The 16,491-nt window shown below is 46.9% G+C and overlaps 1 protein-coding gene across 1 annotated transcript in view; it reads left to right on the forward strand.

Annotated features, from left to right (window-relative positions):
• Positions 1-16,491, forward strand: part of LOC138797000 (bifunctional methylenetetrahydrofolate dehydrogenase/cyclohydrolase 2, mitochondrial-like) — a 75,885-nt gene that overhangs the window by 56,615 nt on the left and 2,779 nt on the right. Inside the window, exons 7-9 of the mRNA XM_069976765.1 lie at positions 2,038-2,109; positions 3,690-3,798; positions 5,602-5,757. Of these exons, the coding sequence (XP_069832866.1) occupies positions 2,038-2,109; positions 3,690-3,798; positions 5,602-5,757 (337 nt within the window). The remainder of the gene's footprint in view (positions 1-2,037; positions 2,110-3,689; positions 3,799-5,601; positions 5,758-16,491) is intronic.

Raw genomic sequence — 16,491 nt, forward strand, 5'->3', positions numbered from 1 at the left:
CTCCAGTATTTGTGGCATGTTTCCGCTCACCCACATGTTTACAAATAGTTAATTTGATGGCCTTAGGGAGTTATGCGGTAGGTGGACATCTAAACTGGTGTCACACAATTCTGCGTTCTATATAAGTGAACAGGGAAGACACTTAACCTGACTGGTATTGTCATACTTGGGAGGAGACAGAAGACAGCAAGTATGAGTTTAACAACGACTTTACGCATTGTATTCTCACTCCTGACATGTGGTAGGTTCCAGCTTTTTCTTTTCATTGACTTTGATGAAGCGTTTGCGCCTTGTACATTATTCTGCACATTGTCACTTTGAATGATCTGAGGTTATCACTCGTCATTGTGTTTGTTAGAATTATAATAAAATGCTATGTGACTTGGACTGTTTACGTGACTAATAGTCCAATAGTAATAGTAATGATCCAATAGTAAGGTGGGTATAACATGCACTTTGGTTAATCATATATAACATGGTTTAACTATGGTTTCTAATGTTTGTAGACAAGAAACTGTGATTGATATACAGTGAACTGAGCAACTGTATGTGCTGATGTGTGCAAGAGCCTGCATATCATGCATGTCAGTGTGCAAGACCCACCGTATAAACATTGTAACTAGAGATGAGCAAATTTACATTACAAACGAAGCACAGAACTTTGTTTGCTCAGCAGTCGGCTTATATGCCAGCTGCATTTGATCTCTATGCTGCTCCACCCCTGGAAAACCTGGATCCAGCTTTTCCCAGCACTCCGAGAGGAGCAGCGTAGAGATCAAAGGCAGACGGCGTATAAGCTTAGTTTGGAATGTAAATCTATCTATCTAATATCTATTTCTCTAACTATATCTATTGTCTATCTATCGATCGATCTTCTATCTATCTACTTTCTATCTCCTATCTATCTATCTATCTATCTATCTATCTATCTATCTATCTATCTATCTGTCCGTCTGTCTGTCTGTCTGTCAAGCCATAGCTCTATGCTTACTCTGTAATTATTTTAATGGGTTTATAACTATCTAAACACATACTACTACTACTAACATGTTTGATTCATCAGTTGTACTTTTTTTTTTGTATTTCCTGTATTGATTTGTTTTATATTAACCCCCTCCCGCTGGTGCACTGTAAATTAATGCTGCTGCATTAATTTACGATCCAGGATGACACAGGCGCAGGGGCTGCGCCTATGTCATCCGTGGCGGGTCCCAGCTATCAGTGATAGCTGGAGACCCGCCGTAGTGATCGCAGAGCCCCGATGGTAGCTATGGAAACTGGAAGCCTCAGGCTTCCGGTTTCCTGGCTACGGAGGCCGGTGAGGGGAGGGAAGGCTGGGCGCACGCTTGTGAGCTCTGCCCACTCCCCTCTCTCCCCTGCCGCTGTTACAAGATTGTGACTGCGACACGGGCAGAGGCGAGGGGGCAGACATAGGGACATCAGCTTATGATCATTATGATCCCATAAGCTGATATCCTAAAATGACCTGGGCATTGATGCATCAATAACCCCAGGTCGTGAAAGGGTTATTTTAGTTTGTCTTGTCTTGTAATGTAACATCTTAGAGACTGTCCTCGGTGGATCTATGCCCTTCCCTATTCCGGAAGAAGCCTGGAATGTAAGGCAAAGAGTACAACTACTAGCTCTATGCAGCTATCCCAGCCCCTCATTACACCGTCAGCATATTGTCTCCTCCTTTAGTGACATATGTCAGGCAGTAGAACAGACCTCTCATTCTGTTGTCTTTTCTCTCCTATGAGTGATAATATGGTGATAACATCCTGTTTCACTGTAGGCAGAAAAATCTGAAACTATCCTGGTGCACTGTAGGTGTCAGCACACACGAAAAAAATGCATTATTTATACAAATAGGTGTTACAAGAATGAACACTGACATCAAATAGAGTTTTTTAGTGAATAAATATTTTTTGGACGATGCAAACCTTAAAAAACTTGGATCAATGGAAAGTGCTGCACTTAATTATATTAATTCATAATTAATGTCTAATATATTTGTATTTTTTTTCCCCTATCAAGCCGTGATGACCGGATTTAGTGCAGCCCCATCAGGCACCCTATCACCATATACCATCAAAAGAAATTCAACAGGTATTTTTTTTTATTATTATATTTTATGTAAAACTGTTTTTGGAGTAAGAAAGATGCTCAAGATTCACTCATTCAAGGATATTAATACAGATTTGCAAATTGTAGCCTAAAATAGTATTTAGCAAGCGTGCTTGATCAAACATCGGGGTACTGCTCGATGCTCAATCGAGCATTTTGTGGTGCTTGGGTCAAAGTGCATGTTGACAGGCAGGGAGACATGCTGGAGGAGGGACAGCATTAGGGCTGCATTACACGGGATGATTACCGTTCGAAAAATCATTAGATTGTCCGGATTTAAACGATAATCATCTTGTGTAATAGCAGGCAACGATTAAACGACCAACACAAAATCATTGATCGTTTGATAGAATCTGGACCTATCTTTATAATTGATCGTTCACAAATTGTTTAAACATCGTTAGGTGTAATAACATGTCGTTTGGTCTTTCCCTGGTCTATCGGCCAGGAAAGAACGAGCGCAAGAACGACCGTAAGTTGCGATCATCGTCCTGTCTAATAGGGTGTACAATTTAAGATTGTTTGTCATAGGGGTTGTTTAAGATCATTTACTGTTAATCGACAAAAAATCGTCCAGTGTAATACCACCCTTAGTGTAGGGAATAGTTTAAGTAGGTAGACAAGCCAGTAGCCTATAAAAAAAAAACAAAAAAAAAACGTTTAGGAACATCAAGTGAAAACTACTAATTAAAGTATGCACATAAAGTCATCATTACAGTACAGGGTCCATAAATACCATTACTGTTAAATAACATAAAGAAAAAACTGTTCCCTTAGCGCTAACCTCTGTAGAGGCTTGTGTAACCGTGCTGTGTAGATAGATAAGATAGGTTAGGTAAGATAGGTTTATTCATAAAATACATTAACTAACAGGCATAGTACTCACATATTGTTTCTGTGGTTACAATTATTAACACCTGTTACTGTAGCCTGCGGGATTCCCACGCCAATTAAGGCTGATAACTTTCCTTGTAAGGTGGATTGAAGAAAAATTCTTTTTACATTAGTGACATTACATATTACTGAGTATGATTAACCCTAGCGATGAGCGAACCTGCCAACATCTTGGGTTTGCACAAACCCAAATGATTGGCATTTGATCACTGATCGAATCCTTCTCCTTATGGCAGTAAGTGATAAATATGCTTTAAATGAAAGGTCCGTCTGTTTTTAAAATCTGGCAGCTGGCAGGGGGGATTTCATCCGGAGTAGGAACTTACCTCTCCCTGTGCCCGTGCTTAGTGGCGGAACTGGTCTCGGGACCCCCACTGGAAGGCATTTTCCCCTGTGTTGTGATTCACGGCTTGGGGGAAATAGCATGTCCCGGCTGATGGACTGGCCACTCAGACAATAAGGATGATCGGCATGGCCATCAGCCGGGTCATGACATGTCAGCGTGGAAGATCCCAGAGCCCAGCGGGGGTCAAGTTCCTACTCCTGATCAAATTCACCCCTGCTGGCTGCCAGATTTTAAGACCGGACAGACTTCTCCTTTAAATATCTAAACATAATTATTAGAGATTATAGTGTATCTCTCTTCTAATGTGTTGTTATTTTATTAGAATCACAAGAGCACGCATTATATGAAACCAGGTGCCCTGAAGATTTTGCAAGCTTTTGTATTCATGGACACTGTTTTGTTCTTAAATCTCTTGGAGAGCCATCATGCAGGTATTATATACCATAACTGTGATAACCTTTCTAACATTAAATCACTTGCTGGATTATAAGGGCCAGTTCACATGGAGCAAAAGCGTCGGAATCAACAAGGAAAGTGTTCAGCCCGGAATCATTCTGCGCAGAATTCTCACTGAATCCGTGCGTATTCCGCGTGCATTCCACACGGAATGCAAGTGGAATTTCCGCATGGACTTTCGGCACGAGAATGTGGCAGGGAGACACAATGTTGCAAAGTTGTCTTTTGAATTCTTTTCTTTTAACAATTTAGTGCGAAATCCGTGCAAAAATTCCACATGCTTTCCGCGCTGTTTCCGCACTGAAAAATCTCACAGAGGAAAATCAAAGCCCCATTGATTTCTATAGGATTCCTCCAGTGGAAAAATGAACATGTCAATTCTTCGGGCGGAAAGTGGATCCACCGTGGAACGTTTTGCACGGAAATTCCGTCGTGTGAACTGCAGAGCGGAATTTCTATTGAACTCAATGGAAAATTGCTCTGCAGCAATTTTATAGACAGAATTTTCAACGCGGATTCAGCTATACAATTCCGCTGCTTTTGCTTTGTGTGAGCTGGCCCTAAGAGTTTTTCAAAGTCACAATGATTTGTATGTAGTTATGACTAGATAGAACTATGACTAGATACTTTTTTCATCACCATAGCCCTTTCCCCCCCATTGCCCACACTGCCCCATCACCCCCCAAGCCTATTGAAAATCATAAGTAAGGTGTGTGCAGAAAACTTGCAGTTTATAATAATGAGTGCATACATAATCCATCTTCACCATATATCACCCTGGTCCTACACTACCTTCCATCAATGGTGAGGACAAGACAGAAAAAGTTTCCAAGTTTCCATTTCCACGAGTGTGTGACCAATTCTTCAATCTATTGCTTCTCCAAGAATAAAAGCATCTGACATATGCAAGAGTCAATGCATTGTGACTACTCCTGTTGATCTTATTCATGGTCATACTGCCATTACACCTTGTGCTCCATATAAAGGGGTACTGATCACCTGTAAAGTACCTGCAAAGTGTTTGCAGTCGTGACTTGCATTCTCCCTCTGTGTCCAGTTATTTGCAGGTCATGGGATCGGTGAAGTGAATGGTGTGTAGCAGACAGTATAATTTATGGCTACTTCATAAAACATGCCGATCTACAAAGCCCTGAGCAATAACCTCATTTCGCCTCATAGCAGAAGTGGCCCTACCTGTACATGCTCTCTAATGTCCACTGCCCTCCCTTCTGTTTGTGCTCTCTGGTGTTCATTGCCCCCTTCCTGTGCATGCTCTCCAGTGTCCACTGCCTTTCTATATGTGTGTGCTCTCTAATGTCCACTGCCCTCCCTTCTATGTGTGCTCTCTAGTGTCCATTGTCCTCCTTCCTGTGCATGCTCTCCAGTGTCCACTGCCTTCCTTTATGTGTGTGCGCTCTAGTGTCCATTGGTTTAGAGGCCATTTATAATTTTATATATAAAAGACTTAAATAGTTGTGGTGCACCTTGTATCATAATGATAAATGATGCTGGGAGGTCTATTAATTCAGTCTGTAACACATGTTCCGTGCACAGACCGTATTCATTAAATATGTGATTGCCCCCTTACACATATACTATAACAATAATCAGTTGTACATCTGTGTGATCATCACATAACCAGCACAGGTTTTTATCTAGCGCAAGTAGAGGTCTGTTTTACAATTTGTGGCATATTTATGTATAGGTTCTCTAAATTGCAACTACTACTATACATCTATATGTGCAGAGATAAGCATGTGTGCTATGCTTTTATTTAGGTGTATCTCCGGATTCACAGGGGAACGATGCGAACATATCATTTTGTCTACAACACAAGTGAAAGAAATAGAAGCAACACACATTGCTATTGGGATAGGAGTAGGGTTGTTGATAAGCGGATTGATCGCCTTTATCTGGTTCTACAAGGAAAAAAGGTCAGTTTAAAGCAAAGTATAATTATTTGGTTTGGTCTTACTTTTTTGTGTGTGGTTTAAAAAAGGTACTTGTCAGACTGAAAATGCTATCTAATCTGCAGGCATCATGTTACAGAGCCGGAAGAGCTGGGTAGATTAATATACATACTTATGGGGAAAGTTTTAGGATAACTTGTTATTTATTCATGTAAATCTCTGTGCATTCTGGGCTTAAAAGTCAAGTGGGCGGTCTCATTCAGTGATTGACAGACATCTGTGTATAAGTCTGCATAGAGAGAGCACTTTAAATCACACTGACACAGCAGCCTTCCTTGCCTTGACCCTCAAAGATGGCTAACTCAGTCTCACACAGCATGTTTCACACTTTCCCATGCTTACACATTGTCATGGGACACACATCTACATACTAAGACACTAGACACCACTACCATTATGGTGAGAGAGGCAGGAATTTCCCAGCACCATGGTGACCAGGCAAGACAAACTGCAGTTCTTAACAAATAGTATACTACTATAACTACTACTACTAAAGCAAACACACATAGTTTCTGGCTAACTTGGAGTACTTCCTAGTTGGTCACTTGAGGGCCTATCTGAACTTGTACTGATACAGGGCACTTGTACTTCAAATGCAGCATACAGGTAGATGAAACAGGCGGCACTCACCTATTCATGCAATTTGGTCATTTATTGTAGTGACAATGACCAACAAAAATTGTAGCAGGGGTGTTCCACAGGTGACAGCCTGTTTTGGGTGCCACGCACTTCTACTGGCCTGGAACCTGTGTAACGCCCCTGCTACAATTTGTCTGTTTCCCACCATGTTTGTCGGTCATTGTCACTACAATAAACCAAATTGCATGAATAGGTGAGTGCCGCCTGTTTCATCTACCTGTATGCTGCATTTGAAGTCTTAACAGAGCAAAGCACCACATTGGTCGCCCAACACAAGATCCTGCTGTGTTAGCTGCAAGCTCCTACACGTATTTCTCCAGCCAGTGCTGGATGAAACACAGGCTGTGCCAGATACTTTCCTTGCACTTGTACTTAAGGCTATATTTAACACTATGCACTGGTGGTCCAGTGCCTAGGGCAGTTCCTTGCAAGGGGCAGCACCAGGGAATAAGAAAAAAAAACAATAGTTCTTAGACAGTGACCGCTGTGTAGGTAGAAAGGTACTTACACACACTGTCAATAACAAAGAGGAGGGAGGGGAAAGTAGTGATGGCACGGTAGTCTAAGAAACACCCTACTCTTAGCACCCCCTGTCCACTATTACTGTATCAAATAGTTACCCATGAGCCCTGTAACTGTACAGAATAGTCACCCTCTGTCCTCTGTTGCTGAAACTAATTATCATTCCTGTGCCCTGTTGCTTTATCTAATAGTCATCCCTGTCCTCTGTTACTGTACCTGATAATAGAAACATAGAAGATTGTCGGCAAAAAAAGGCCACTGGGTCCATCTAGTCTGCCCTTTTAGTATTTTCTTTCTTATTATCTTAGGATAGATTTATGTTTATCCCAGGCGTGTTTAAATAATCTACCCTGTCCCTGCTGCTGTATCTGATAGTCCCCCCTATGCTCCATTACCGTACCTATAGTCACTGTATCTGATATTCATTCCTGTCCCACTGCTGTACATGATCTTTGCTCCTGTTACTGTACATAATCATCGCATCTGTTACTGTACCCGACTGTCACCGCTGTTACTGTACATGAAATTTGAAAAATTTGCTTCTAAGACCTAAAAAGTAAAAGGACCTTTACCAAATAATGCTGGCACATAATGCAAGACTATTGTTATTAAACACAGAACATTTTTAAGAAAGGGTTACGGTATCGACCAACATTTACTACTGACATGTGACAAGTATATATTATTTTTACGAGGAAAGGAAGGGCACGGAGCAGGGGCGCAGACTTAGCGGAGGCCCAGCATGACTAGGTTAGCTGGGAGTGTAGTTTAAGGGGTTAAGTGGGGCAGTAAGGGGGGTGAGGTGCTGAGGAGAAAAGTGCGGGAGTTGCTAGGTGAGTCTCTTACCAACGGATGTGGAGTTATAAGAAGAGGAGGAAGAGGTGGAGCTTCAGTTCTTGCCGGACCCGATTCAGGAGTGCGGACGTGCCCACGAGGAGCTGCTAGATTCACCATCTTGGAGGAGCTGCTGCTGCGGTAGAAGATCAGGATGGCAGACCAGGCCTTTCTTCAGTCCCTCCGGGGGTTGGTGGCTCAGCATGGGGCTTCCTGGCTGGAGGAACAGATGAGGTTAGCCATGGAGCCCCCACCTGAGCCTCCCACGTCGGCCCCCACCCGCCACCCAGTCCCTGACCTGGATCCCCCTCCGACGGCCAGAGCTTTGCGGGCGCGCAGGAGCCGCCCTCCGGTACGTCTCAGCCCTTCATCCAGCCCCAAGCGGTCCCGACGAGCCAGGAGCCCCTCACAGGACACTCTGGTTGGCGCCGGCGGCCGGGCCCGCCCTGCTGCTGGTGGCCGGCCTACACGGAATCGCGCGGCTCGGCGGGGTCGCGGTAAGGTTGTGGATGCGGCTGCCCCCCCTGCTCTGGCCTCACAGCCTGCTTCGGGCTCCCAGGGACTCCCGGCCTTCCCCCCTGGTGGCTCCTCTCCTCCCCCCTCACCTGGCCACTCTCCTTCCCCTCCGGATCGATGGCGGCCTAGCGCGGCCTGTGCACGGGCTCCCGCCCGGTCCCGGCGGCCAGGGAGCCCCTCCAGGGACCCCTCCGGTCAGCTCTGGTGAGCAGAGCAGGAGCTCGTCGGCTGCCCGGGCCGGGAGGAATCCGGCGGCACCGTGGGACTGTGCTGCTGCGGGAGGCTCCGCCCCCTGGCCTTCCTCCTCTCTCTTGTCACCTGCCGGCCCCTCCTGGTTAACCCGCCGCTGCTGGGTGCCCGAGGGGAGCGGCGGAGCGGGCCCCGGCAGGTGGAATTTGCGGAGGAGGGGCTCTCTATCCTGGCCTCCCCCTACTCCCTCCTGTCTTCCCCCGGCCCCTCCCGGAGCAGTGCGGCTGCCTCTCCCGAGCTGCAGAGCGGAGTGGCAGCCCGACATGACATCGCTGGTGTCGGGCACCTTTCCCCTTCAGCTGCCGCATGTGCTGCTGCTGCAGCAAATGATGTCCGTGTGGGAGCAGGAGCTCCGCCCGCTACCTCTGTTCGCCTGACGGAGGGAGCCCGACACCGTGGAAGGACCGGGAGTTCGTCTCGCCAGGTGGCTCCTCCTGCCGCTATCGCAAGACCGTTGTCGACAGTTGTGGCGGCGGCCGGCCCCAGCAGAGACGACGCGCAGAGGCGGACGGCTTACACCGGGTCCTTGGCGCCAGAAAGTTCAGGAGAAGAGTCGGGTGACGAAGGCTTCCGTCAACTCGGATCCGGGATTTTGGCTGTTCCGGCGCCTGGCCAGAGTCAGCTTGGTGAGCCTACCCCTTCTGTGTCCTCTTTTCTTCCTCTTGCTTCTTCTTCGTCTGTGTGGATGGGTGGGAATTCGTTAGCATCTGTCTCTTCTGCTGTCCCTGGTGTGTCTGCGCAGAGCAATTGGGTTGGCTATTTAGTGGCGGGTATAGGTCAGTTGTTTAGCCGCCTGGTCGCTGCTCCCTCAGCGGCGCCATCCCCTGTTAGTGCTTGGGTGTAAGCGGGCGGTCCAGGGGGTGTCCAGGCTCCGTTGGGAGGGAATCCGGCAGCTGCAGTTAGTGCGCAGGGGGTGATGCAGTCTCGGTGGTTGCGCCTGCGCCAGTGGCAGCGTCAACTGCCTCTGACCCCGTAGTGGATCCGGTCCGTTTGGACGATGCAGCTCGGGGGGAGGTTTATGTATGTTTTGACGGCCCTTTGGGGCCGCATCTTAAACAGGAAGTCAGGGAAAAAATTTGGAAAGACGCATACGTCGAGATTTTTTCCTTGCTGCCTTTGGAGAAATTTAACCTGGATAGGGTGAAAGTGACAAGAAGTCCAAGAAGGAGGAGGAGGAACGGCGGCGCTATCGGCTTATCACCCGTACCTTCTCTAATTGGTTGCAGGCTTTTTGCATTCGGGCGTGTGTTATAAGTGAGAAGGCCCCGCAGCATTGTTCGGGGTTGTTCTGTTATCTGGATGCGATTGCTGAGGCTTACAGGGTGTATGGCGGGACGGCCTGGCTTCGGTATGACAAGCAATTTCGTCAGAGGAAAGCAGTACGCCCCGCCATTCGTTGGGATCACAAAAACATCAGTCTTTGGATGCGACTCATGGTGGCAGCACGATTGCCTCAGCAGCCGTTTCGGGCTGGGGCCGGGGGAGTCTCCGAGACAGCGGGGGAACCCACAGCGCAGCTCTGTGTTTTAGGAAGCCAAAGGGCGGACAGTCGGACGCTGTTAACAAGAGGGGTGACGCCAGTGAAGGTAGACAAGATGGTCCCGTACCTAAATAGATATCCTGATGTGGGATCTGCACGGTTTTTGGAAGAGGGTTTTCGTTTTGGTTTTCGCATCCCCTTTTTGGTTGATGCTCCGGTTTTTCGCCCCAGGAACTTAAAGTCAGCTAGGATGCACCCGGAGGTAGTGGCGGATAAGTTGAGGAAGGAAGTGGCGTTGGGTCGTATGGCGGGCCCCTTTAGTGAGCCTCCTTGTCCTCATTTGCGGGTATCCCCGTTGGGAGTGGTTCCTAAGAGGGAGCCCAACAAATTCTGTCTAATACATCATTTGTCTTACCCAGAAGGTTTCTCTGTGAATGACGGTATTGATGATGGGTTGTGTTCGGTGACTTATGTCTCGGTTGATAAGACAGTGGCTTGGGTGCGCTGATTGGGTCCGGGGGCCCTTATGGCCAAGACGGATATCGAGGCGGCATTTAGGCTCCTGCCAGTTCACCCGTTCTGTTTTCACCTCCTCGGGTGCATGTGGGACGGCTCTTTTTATGTGGACCGCTGTCTCCCGATGGGGTGTTCGATATCCTGTGTGTACTTTGAGCGTTTTAGCACGTTTGTTGAGTGGGTGGTCCGGGAGGAGGCGGATCTGAACTCTGTCTTGCATTATTTAGATGACTTCCTGTGCATCGGCCCTCCAGGGTCCCAGGTGTGTTTGGTGTTGCTTCATACTCTTGAACAGGTTGCGCAGCGTTTTGGTATCCCCTTAGCTCCTGAGAAGACGGAAGGGCCTACTACCACTATCCGTTTTCTGGGGATCGAAATAGATTCAGTGGCTATGGAATGCAGGTTACCCAAGGACAAATTGCTTGACTTGGTGCAGGTGGTGGGGGAGCTGAGAGTGGCTAAGAAGGTGCGCTTGCGTCAGTTGCAGTCTGTGCTGGGTAAGCTGAATTTTGCCTGCCGGATTATCCCTATGGGGCGGATATTTTGTAGGCGTTTGTCTTTGGCTACGGCAGGAGTTAGGAGCCCGCTGCATTTTATCCGTTTGAATGGGGAGCATAGGGAGGATTTGTGAGTATGGAGTGACTTTCTGGCACGGTATAATGGGAGGTCGGTGTGGCAGGAGGAGTGGGCTGATAATGCGATGCTGGAGTTCTATACTGACGCGCCGGGGAGTGTAGGTTACGGGGCCTATTTCCAGGGTCGGTGGCTTGCTGGGGAGTGGCTGGTTTCTTGGAGGGAGGCGGGGTTCCTGACTAACCTTGCCTTGTTGGAGTTGTTCCCTATTGTGGCTGCGTTGGAGGTTTGGGGGGAGTTGGGGAGTTGGGGAACAGACAGGTACGGTTTCATTGTGATAACCTGGCCGTGGTCTATGCCATCAACTCCTTGACGGCGTCTTCCCCTCCGGTAGTGCGGTTGTTGCGTCACCTGGTATTGTTGTGTCTTTCATTGAATGTCTGGTTGGTGGCGGAACATGTTCCTGGTGTGTCTAACTCGGTTGCTGATGCCCTTTCTCGGTTCCAGTGGGACAGGTTCCATCGGTTGGCGCCGGACGCGGAGCAGCATGGCGTGCCTTGTCCTCCCCGACTCTGGGACCTGGCGTTCGGACAGAGTTAGATCTTCTGCGGCGGTCATTGAGTGAGGTGACGTGGAGGGCATACAGTGCGGTATGGCGGGAATGGGAGGGACTTTGTCTCTAGGTGAGTTGTGATCCTTTGTGTGGGGAGGTGTTGCCAGTTTTGTTGTTTTGGATTGGGGATTCTTTTTCTAGGAAAATTTCGAAGTCGGGGATGCAGCGGAGGTTAGCGGGTTTGGTCTTCTGGTTCAAGGCCTTTCAAGTAGTAGATGTCACCAAGCATTTTTTGGTGCGGCAGGCCCTTAAAGGGTATGCTTTAAGGGCTTCTCCGCCGGATGGCCGGAGACCAGTAACGTTTGCAGTTTTGCTTGAGTTGGTGGGTCAGTTGGCAGGGGTGTGTCATGATGATTATGAGCACAGACTGTTTAGTGCAGCTTATTCTCTGGCCTTTTTTGGGGCGTTCAGGATTGAGAAGTTGGTGAGTCGTTCTTGTGTGAGTGGTAGGGGTTTGCAGTTTAATGATGTGCAGTGCAGTACTGATACTGTAGTTTGCTGACTGCGGCGGACTAAGACTGTCCGGGCAGGGAGAGGCGTTCGGGTGGTTTTACACGGTGTGGAGGGTTGTGTAGCTTGCCCGGTTCGTTGTGTGACTAGTTTTTTGGAGGTTCGAGCTATGGTCGGGGGCCCTCTGCTGGTGCATCAGGATGGGAGGTCCCTTTCGCGGTTTCAGTTTGTGGCTGTGTTTAACCCTTTAAGGACCGTGCTAACTTTCGTTTTTGCGTTTTCGTTTTTTCCTCCATGTGCTTAAAAGGCCATAGCACTTGCATTTTACACCTACAGACCCACATGAGCCCTTATTTTTTGCGTCACTAATTGTACTTCGCAATGACAGGCTGAATTTTTCCATAAAATATGCTGCGAAACCAGAAAAAAATTATATGCGCAGTGAAATTGAAAAAAAAAACGCAATTATTTTTCTTTGGGGGGGCTTCATTTTTACGCCGTGTGTCCTATGGAAAAACTTAGTTGTTATATATGTTCCTCAAGTCATTACGATTAAAATGATATGTAACATGTATAACTTTTATTGTATCTGATGGCCTGTAAAAAAATAAAACCATTGTTAACAAATATACGTTCCTTAAAATCGCTCTATTCCCAGGCTTATAGCGCTTTTATCCTTTGGTCTATGGGCCTGCGTCAGGTGTCATTTTTTGCGCCATGATGTGTTTTTTCTATCGGTACCTTGATTGCGCATATGCAACTTTTTGATCGCTTTATATTACATTTTTTCTGGATTTGATGCGACCAAAATGCGCAATTTTGCACTTTGGGATTTTTTTGCGCTTACACCGTTTACCGTGCGAGATCAGGAATGTGATTAATTAATAGTTCGGGCGATTACGCACGCGGTGATAAAAAACATGTTTATTTATTTATTTATTTTTATTTGTAAAATGGGAAAAGGTGGGTGATTCAGACTTTTATTAGTGGAGGGGATTTTTTAATAATAAAAACACTTTTTTTTTTACTTTCCCTTACAGTAATATGAAGCCCCCTGGGGGACTTCTATATACACAGAACTGATCTCCCATTGAGATCAATCCTGTGTATATAATAGAGCAATGATCTATCAGACCGGTGCTCTATTATAATGGTCTGCTGCAGACCATCTGAATAGATTGCCGAGCCGGGATCAGCGTCATTCCGACGCTGAGCCCTGGCCGGCTCATTAGAACGGATCTCCCCTCCGCGATCGCATCGCGGGGGGAGATCCCCCACTGGAAACCAGGGAGAGGGGGCACAGCTGCTATTCAAATGCAGCTGTCAGCTTTGACAGCGGCATTTGAATAGTTAATTAACCGGCCGCAGCGATCGGCCGCGCCGGCTAATACACGCGCTCACTGGCTGCACTTAGCAACCAGGGACCGCGCGCTGCATAGAGGGCTCACGCCGGGAGCCCTCTCTGTTTGCTCTTAACGGCCGCATGACGGGTATACCCGTCATGCGTTGTTAAGAGGTTAAACGGTTGTTGCAATGTTTGAATCTTCCTGTGTCGGAGTTTAACTCTCATTCCTTTAGAATTGGGGCAGCCACAGAGGCGGTCAGGTGGAATCTGCCTGAGGAGGTGTTGATGCGTATTGGGCGCTGGGAATCCAGGCGGTATCGCCTCTATGTGCGGCCTGAGTTGGTGTGTGCATGATTGTTGTCTTTCCTGTCCTCTCCCTTCTGTTGATGTGAGTTGCGGATTTTACTGCCTTGTTTTGTTTGCGTTTCTTCCCCTTTAGCTGATGGTGCGGGCCTTGTGTGGATAGTGGGCCACTCGTATGTGCGGAGGGGAGCTCGGAGAGCCGACGTTAGGCCTGATGGCCGGCAGCTTGGATTCAAGAGAAGTGAGGCCGTCATTAGATGGATAGGTATAGGAGGAATGTTATGGAGTGGGCTACTGCCGGAGGTCCATTTTTATTCTAGGATGGATCGCTCTCCAGATGTGTTGGTGGTTCATGTCGGGGGCAATGACCTGGGTGTGCGGTCCTCGCGGGAGTTGATTAATGACATTAAATTTGATGTCCTCCGCCTATGGTGCTTGTTCCCAGGCATTGTGGTAGTCTGGTCTGACATTGTTGCACAGTTCAATTGGCGTTATGCCAGATCGGTGGATTGCCTAAATAGGGCCAGGCGCAAGGTTAACAGGGCTGTGTCTAGTTTTCGTTCGGAATGGGGGGATTGCAGTGCGACATAGGGATTTGGAAACTCCTGATTATGGCCATATGCTGGATGATGGGGTTCATCTCAATGGTGTGGGCACAGACATCTGGTGCTTGGGGCTTCAGGAAGGTATAGAGAAGGCGCTGAGGGTGTGGCGGGACTCTCAGGCATAAGGGGTCACGCCTGTTTGTGTGGCGGTAGGGAGGTCTTGCAGGACACGTTAATGTGGTAATTCTGACGGGGACCCATAAGAGGGATGATACTCCCCGCTTGTTTTGGTGGATTGTGGAGAGAAAGTGGTGCAGTGCCAGGTGACAGATTTGTCAGCCCCTGAGTCGGCACGGTGCGGCTGGGGGGATAGCCAGTTATACTGGTGCTGCTGCAGGGTGCTCTGCCAGACCTCCCTAGACATGATGGGTTAACTGAAATGTTATTGTTATGGTTATTTATTATTGTTATTATTTTAATGTTTGTTAATTTTTGGAAGCACTTTAATAAAGAGGCTGTTATGGCCAATTTTTCCAACGTTAAAAGTGGTGTCCTCAGTTTCATGGGTTAAAGGGGGGAGGGTGTGTGTTGGAGTAGAGGTGAAGTGGGTAGTGGGAGATAGGGGTAGACGAAGGGACTCAGCAATACCTTAAGTCAAGAATTTCAGAATCTTTTATAAAATGACTAGCACATAAAACGAGACCATTCCTTAACACCAAATTTTTAAATCTGTATAACTTTCTGAAGCCAATTGAATTCTAAACATTTTTATTTCCTTCGAAAAAGTGCGACAATAGTCAATTAAACAAAGTTTAATCGGTCAGTCTATAGCTTTAAAGAAAGACATGCCAACATACAAGCTGTTTTCCTGTTATATACAAATGTACAGAGTACAGATGGGGAAAATGTAAACAGTAAAACACGAGGACCATGTCAGTAATGTAACAGTGACATATTCCATCTGAGCAGCCATAGTAAAGAATACATTGATCTACACAGCTGTAAAGGCTGCTGGTTGTATCTCATACATACAACACACAAATTATATTTCTTCCTGCTTGTAGCGACTTCTGCTTTTCTTTTGATAAAAGTCATGTAACCTTTGTCTTTATTATTTAATAAACATAACAACCACCATTCAGTTCTAAGTTGTTAAAAGCTCCACTCTCATGGAGTATATGGAACTGTGCCTAGGACCTGATAAGCCTGATTTATGGTAGAACATATCTGCCCATGTTGTATCTGTCCATGCAAAGGTTAAAGTCAGATTTACAATGGCCTAATAAACCATACTCCAATCACTTAACACACGATATACCTACTAGAATGTGTTAGATAGTCTTAGTAAATCATATGATAGATGGTTCCTCTGTTACATTAGTTCTATGTAATAACTCATAGAACACTGGTGGACATTAGTACCAGGAGCACATCTTTTTTTATTCTTTATTTATTGGATTCTTGGAGGTGATGCGGCAACATGCCCACCATTCCTCCCTATACAAATAACATGCCAAAAGGTGCACATGTAAACACAACATCAGTTAACATTATCTTGAAATACACTTTAAGGCTAGGTTCACACTATGTAAAAACAATAGGCGTATTTCATAGCATAGTTATGAAATGCGGCCATTGTTTTTACATAGTGTGAACCTAGCTCCCGGATTCCTGACACCCCGCTCAGCCAATCAGTGCTCTTTCCCACCGCAGCCACATTGGCTGGGCGGGATGTCACGGAGCCAGGAGCCACAGAAGCCGGCATGGAGTGTGGACAGCTAAAGTATTCACAGGGCAGTAAGAGGGTTAAGGGGGTGGCGTTTTATATACTCGCTACGGAATGAAAATTCGGCAGCGAGTATGTAAACCTATTGAAAATGACAGTGTTGGGAATTGCAGCGGATTTCACTGTGAAACTTGCAGCATAAAATCCGCTGCGATTCGCTACATGGGAACCCACCTTAAAGGGGTACTCCAGTGTGGGGGCACTTTTTTACTGGGACCGGGGAGGAGGTGGCCGAGGAAAAAGACGTTCCACTCACCTCCCCAGTTCCAGCGGTGGGTCCCGCATAGCGGCGCTCCGGTGCCTGGTTCCTGGCCGCTTCCGGGTGTC

This window comes from Dendropsophus ebraccatus, chromosome 7 (genome assembly GCF_027789765.1).
Source record: "Dendropsophus ebraccatus isolate aDenEbr1 chromosome 7, aDenEbr1.pat, whole genome shotgun sequence".
NCBI lineage: Eukaryota > Metazoa > Chordata > Amphibia > Anura > Hylidae > Dendropsophus > Dendropsophus ebraccatus.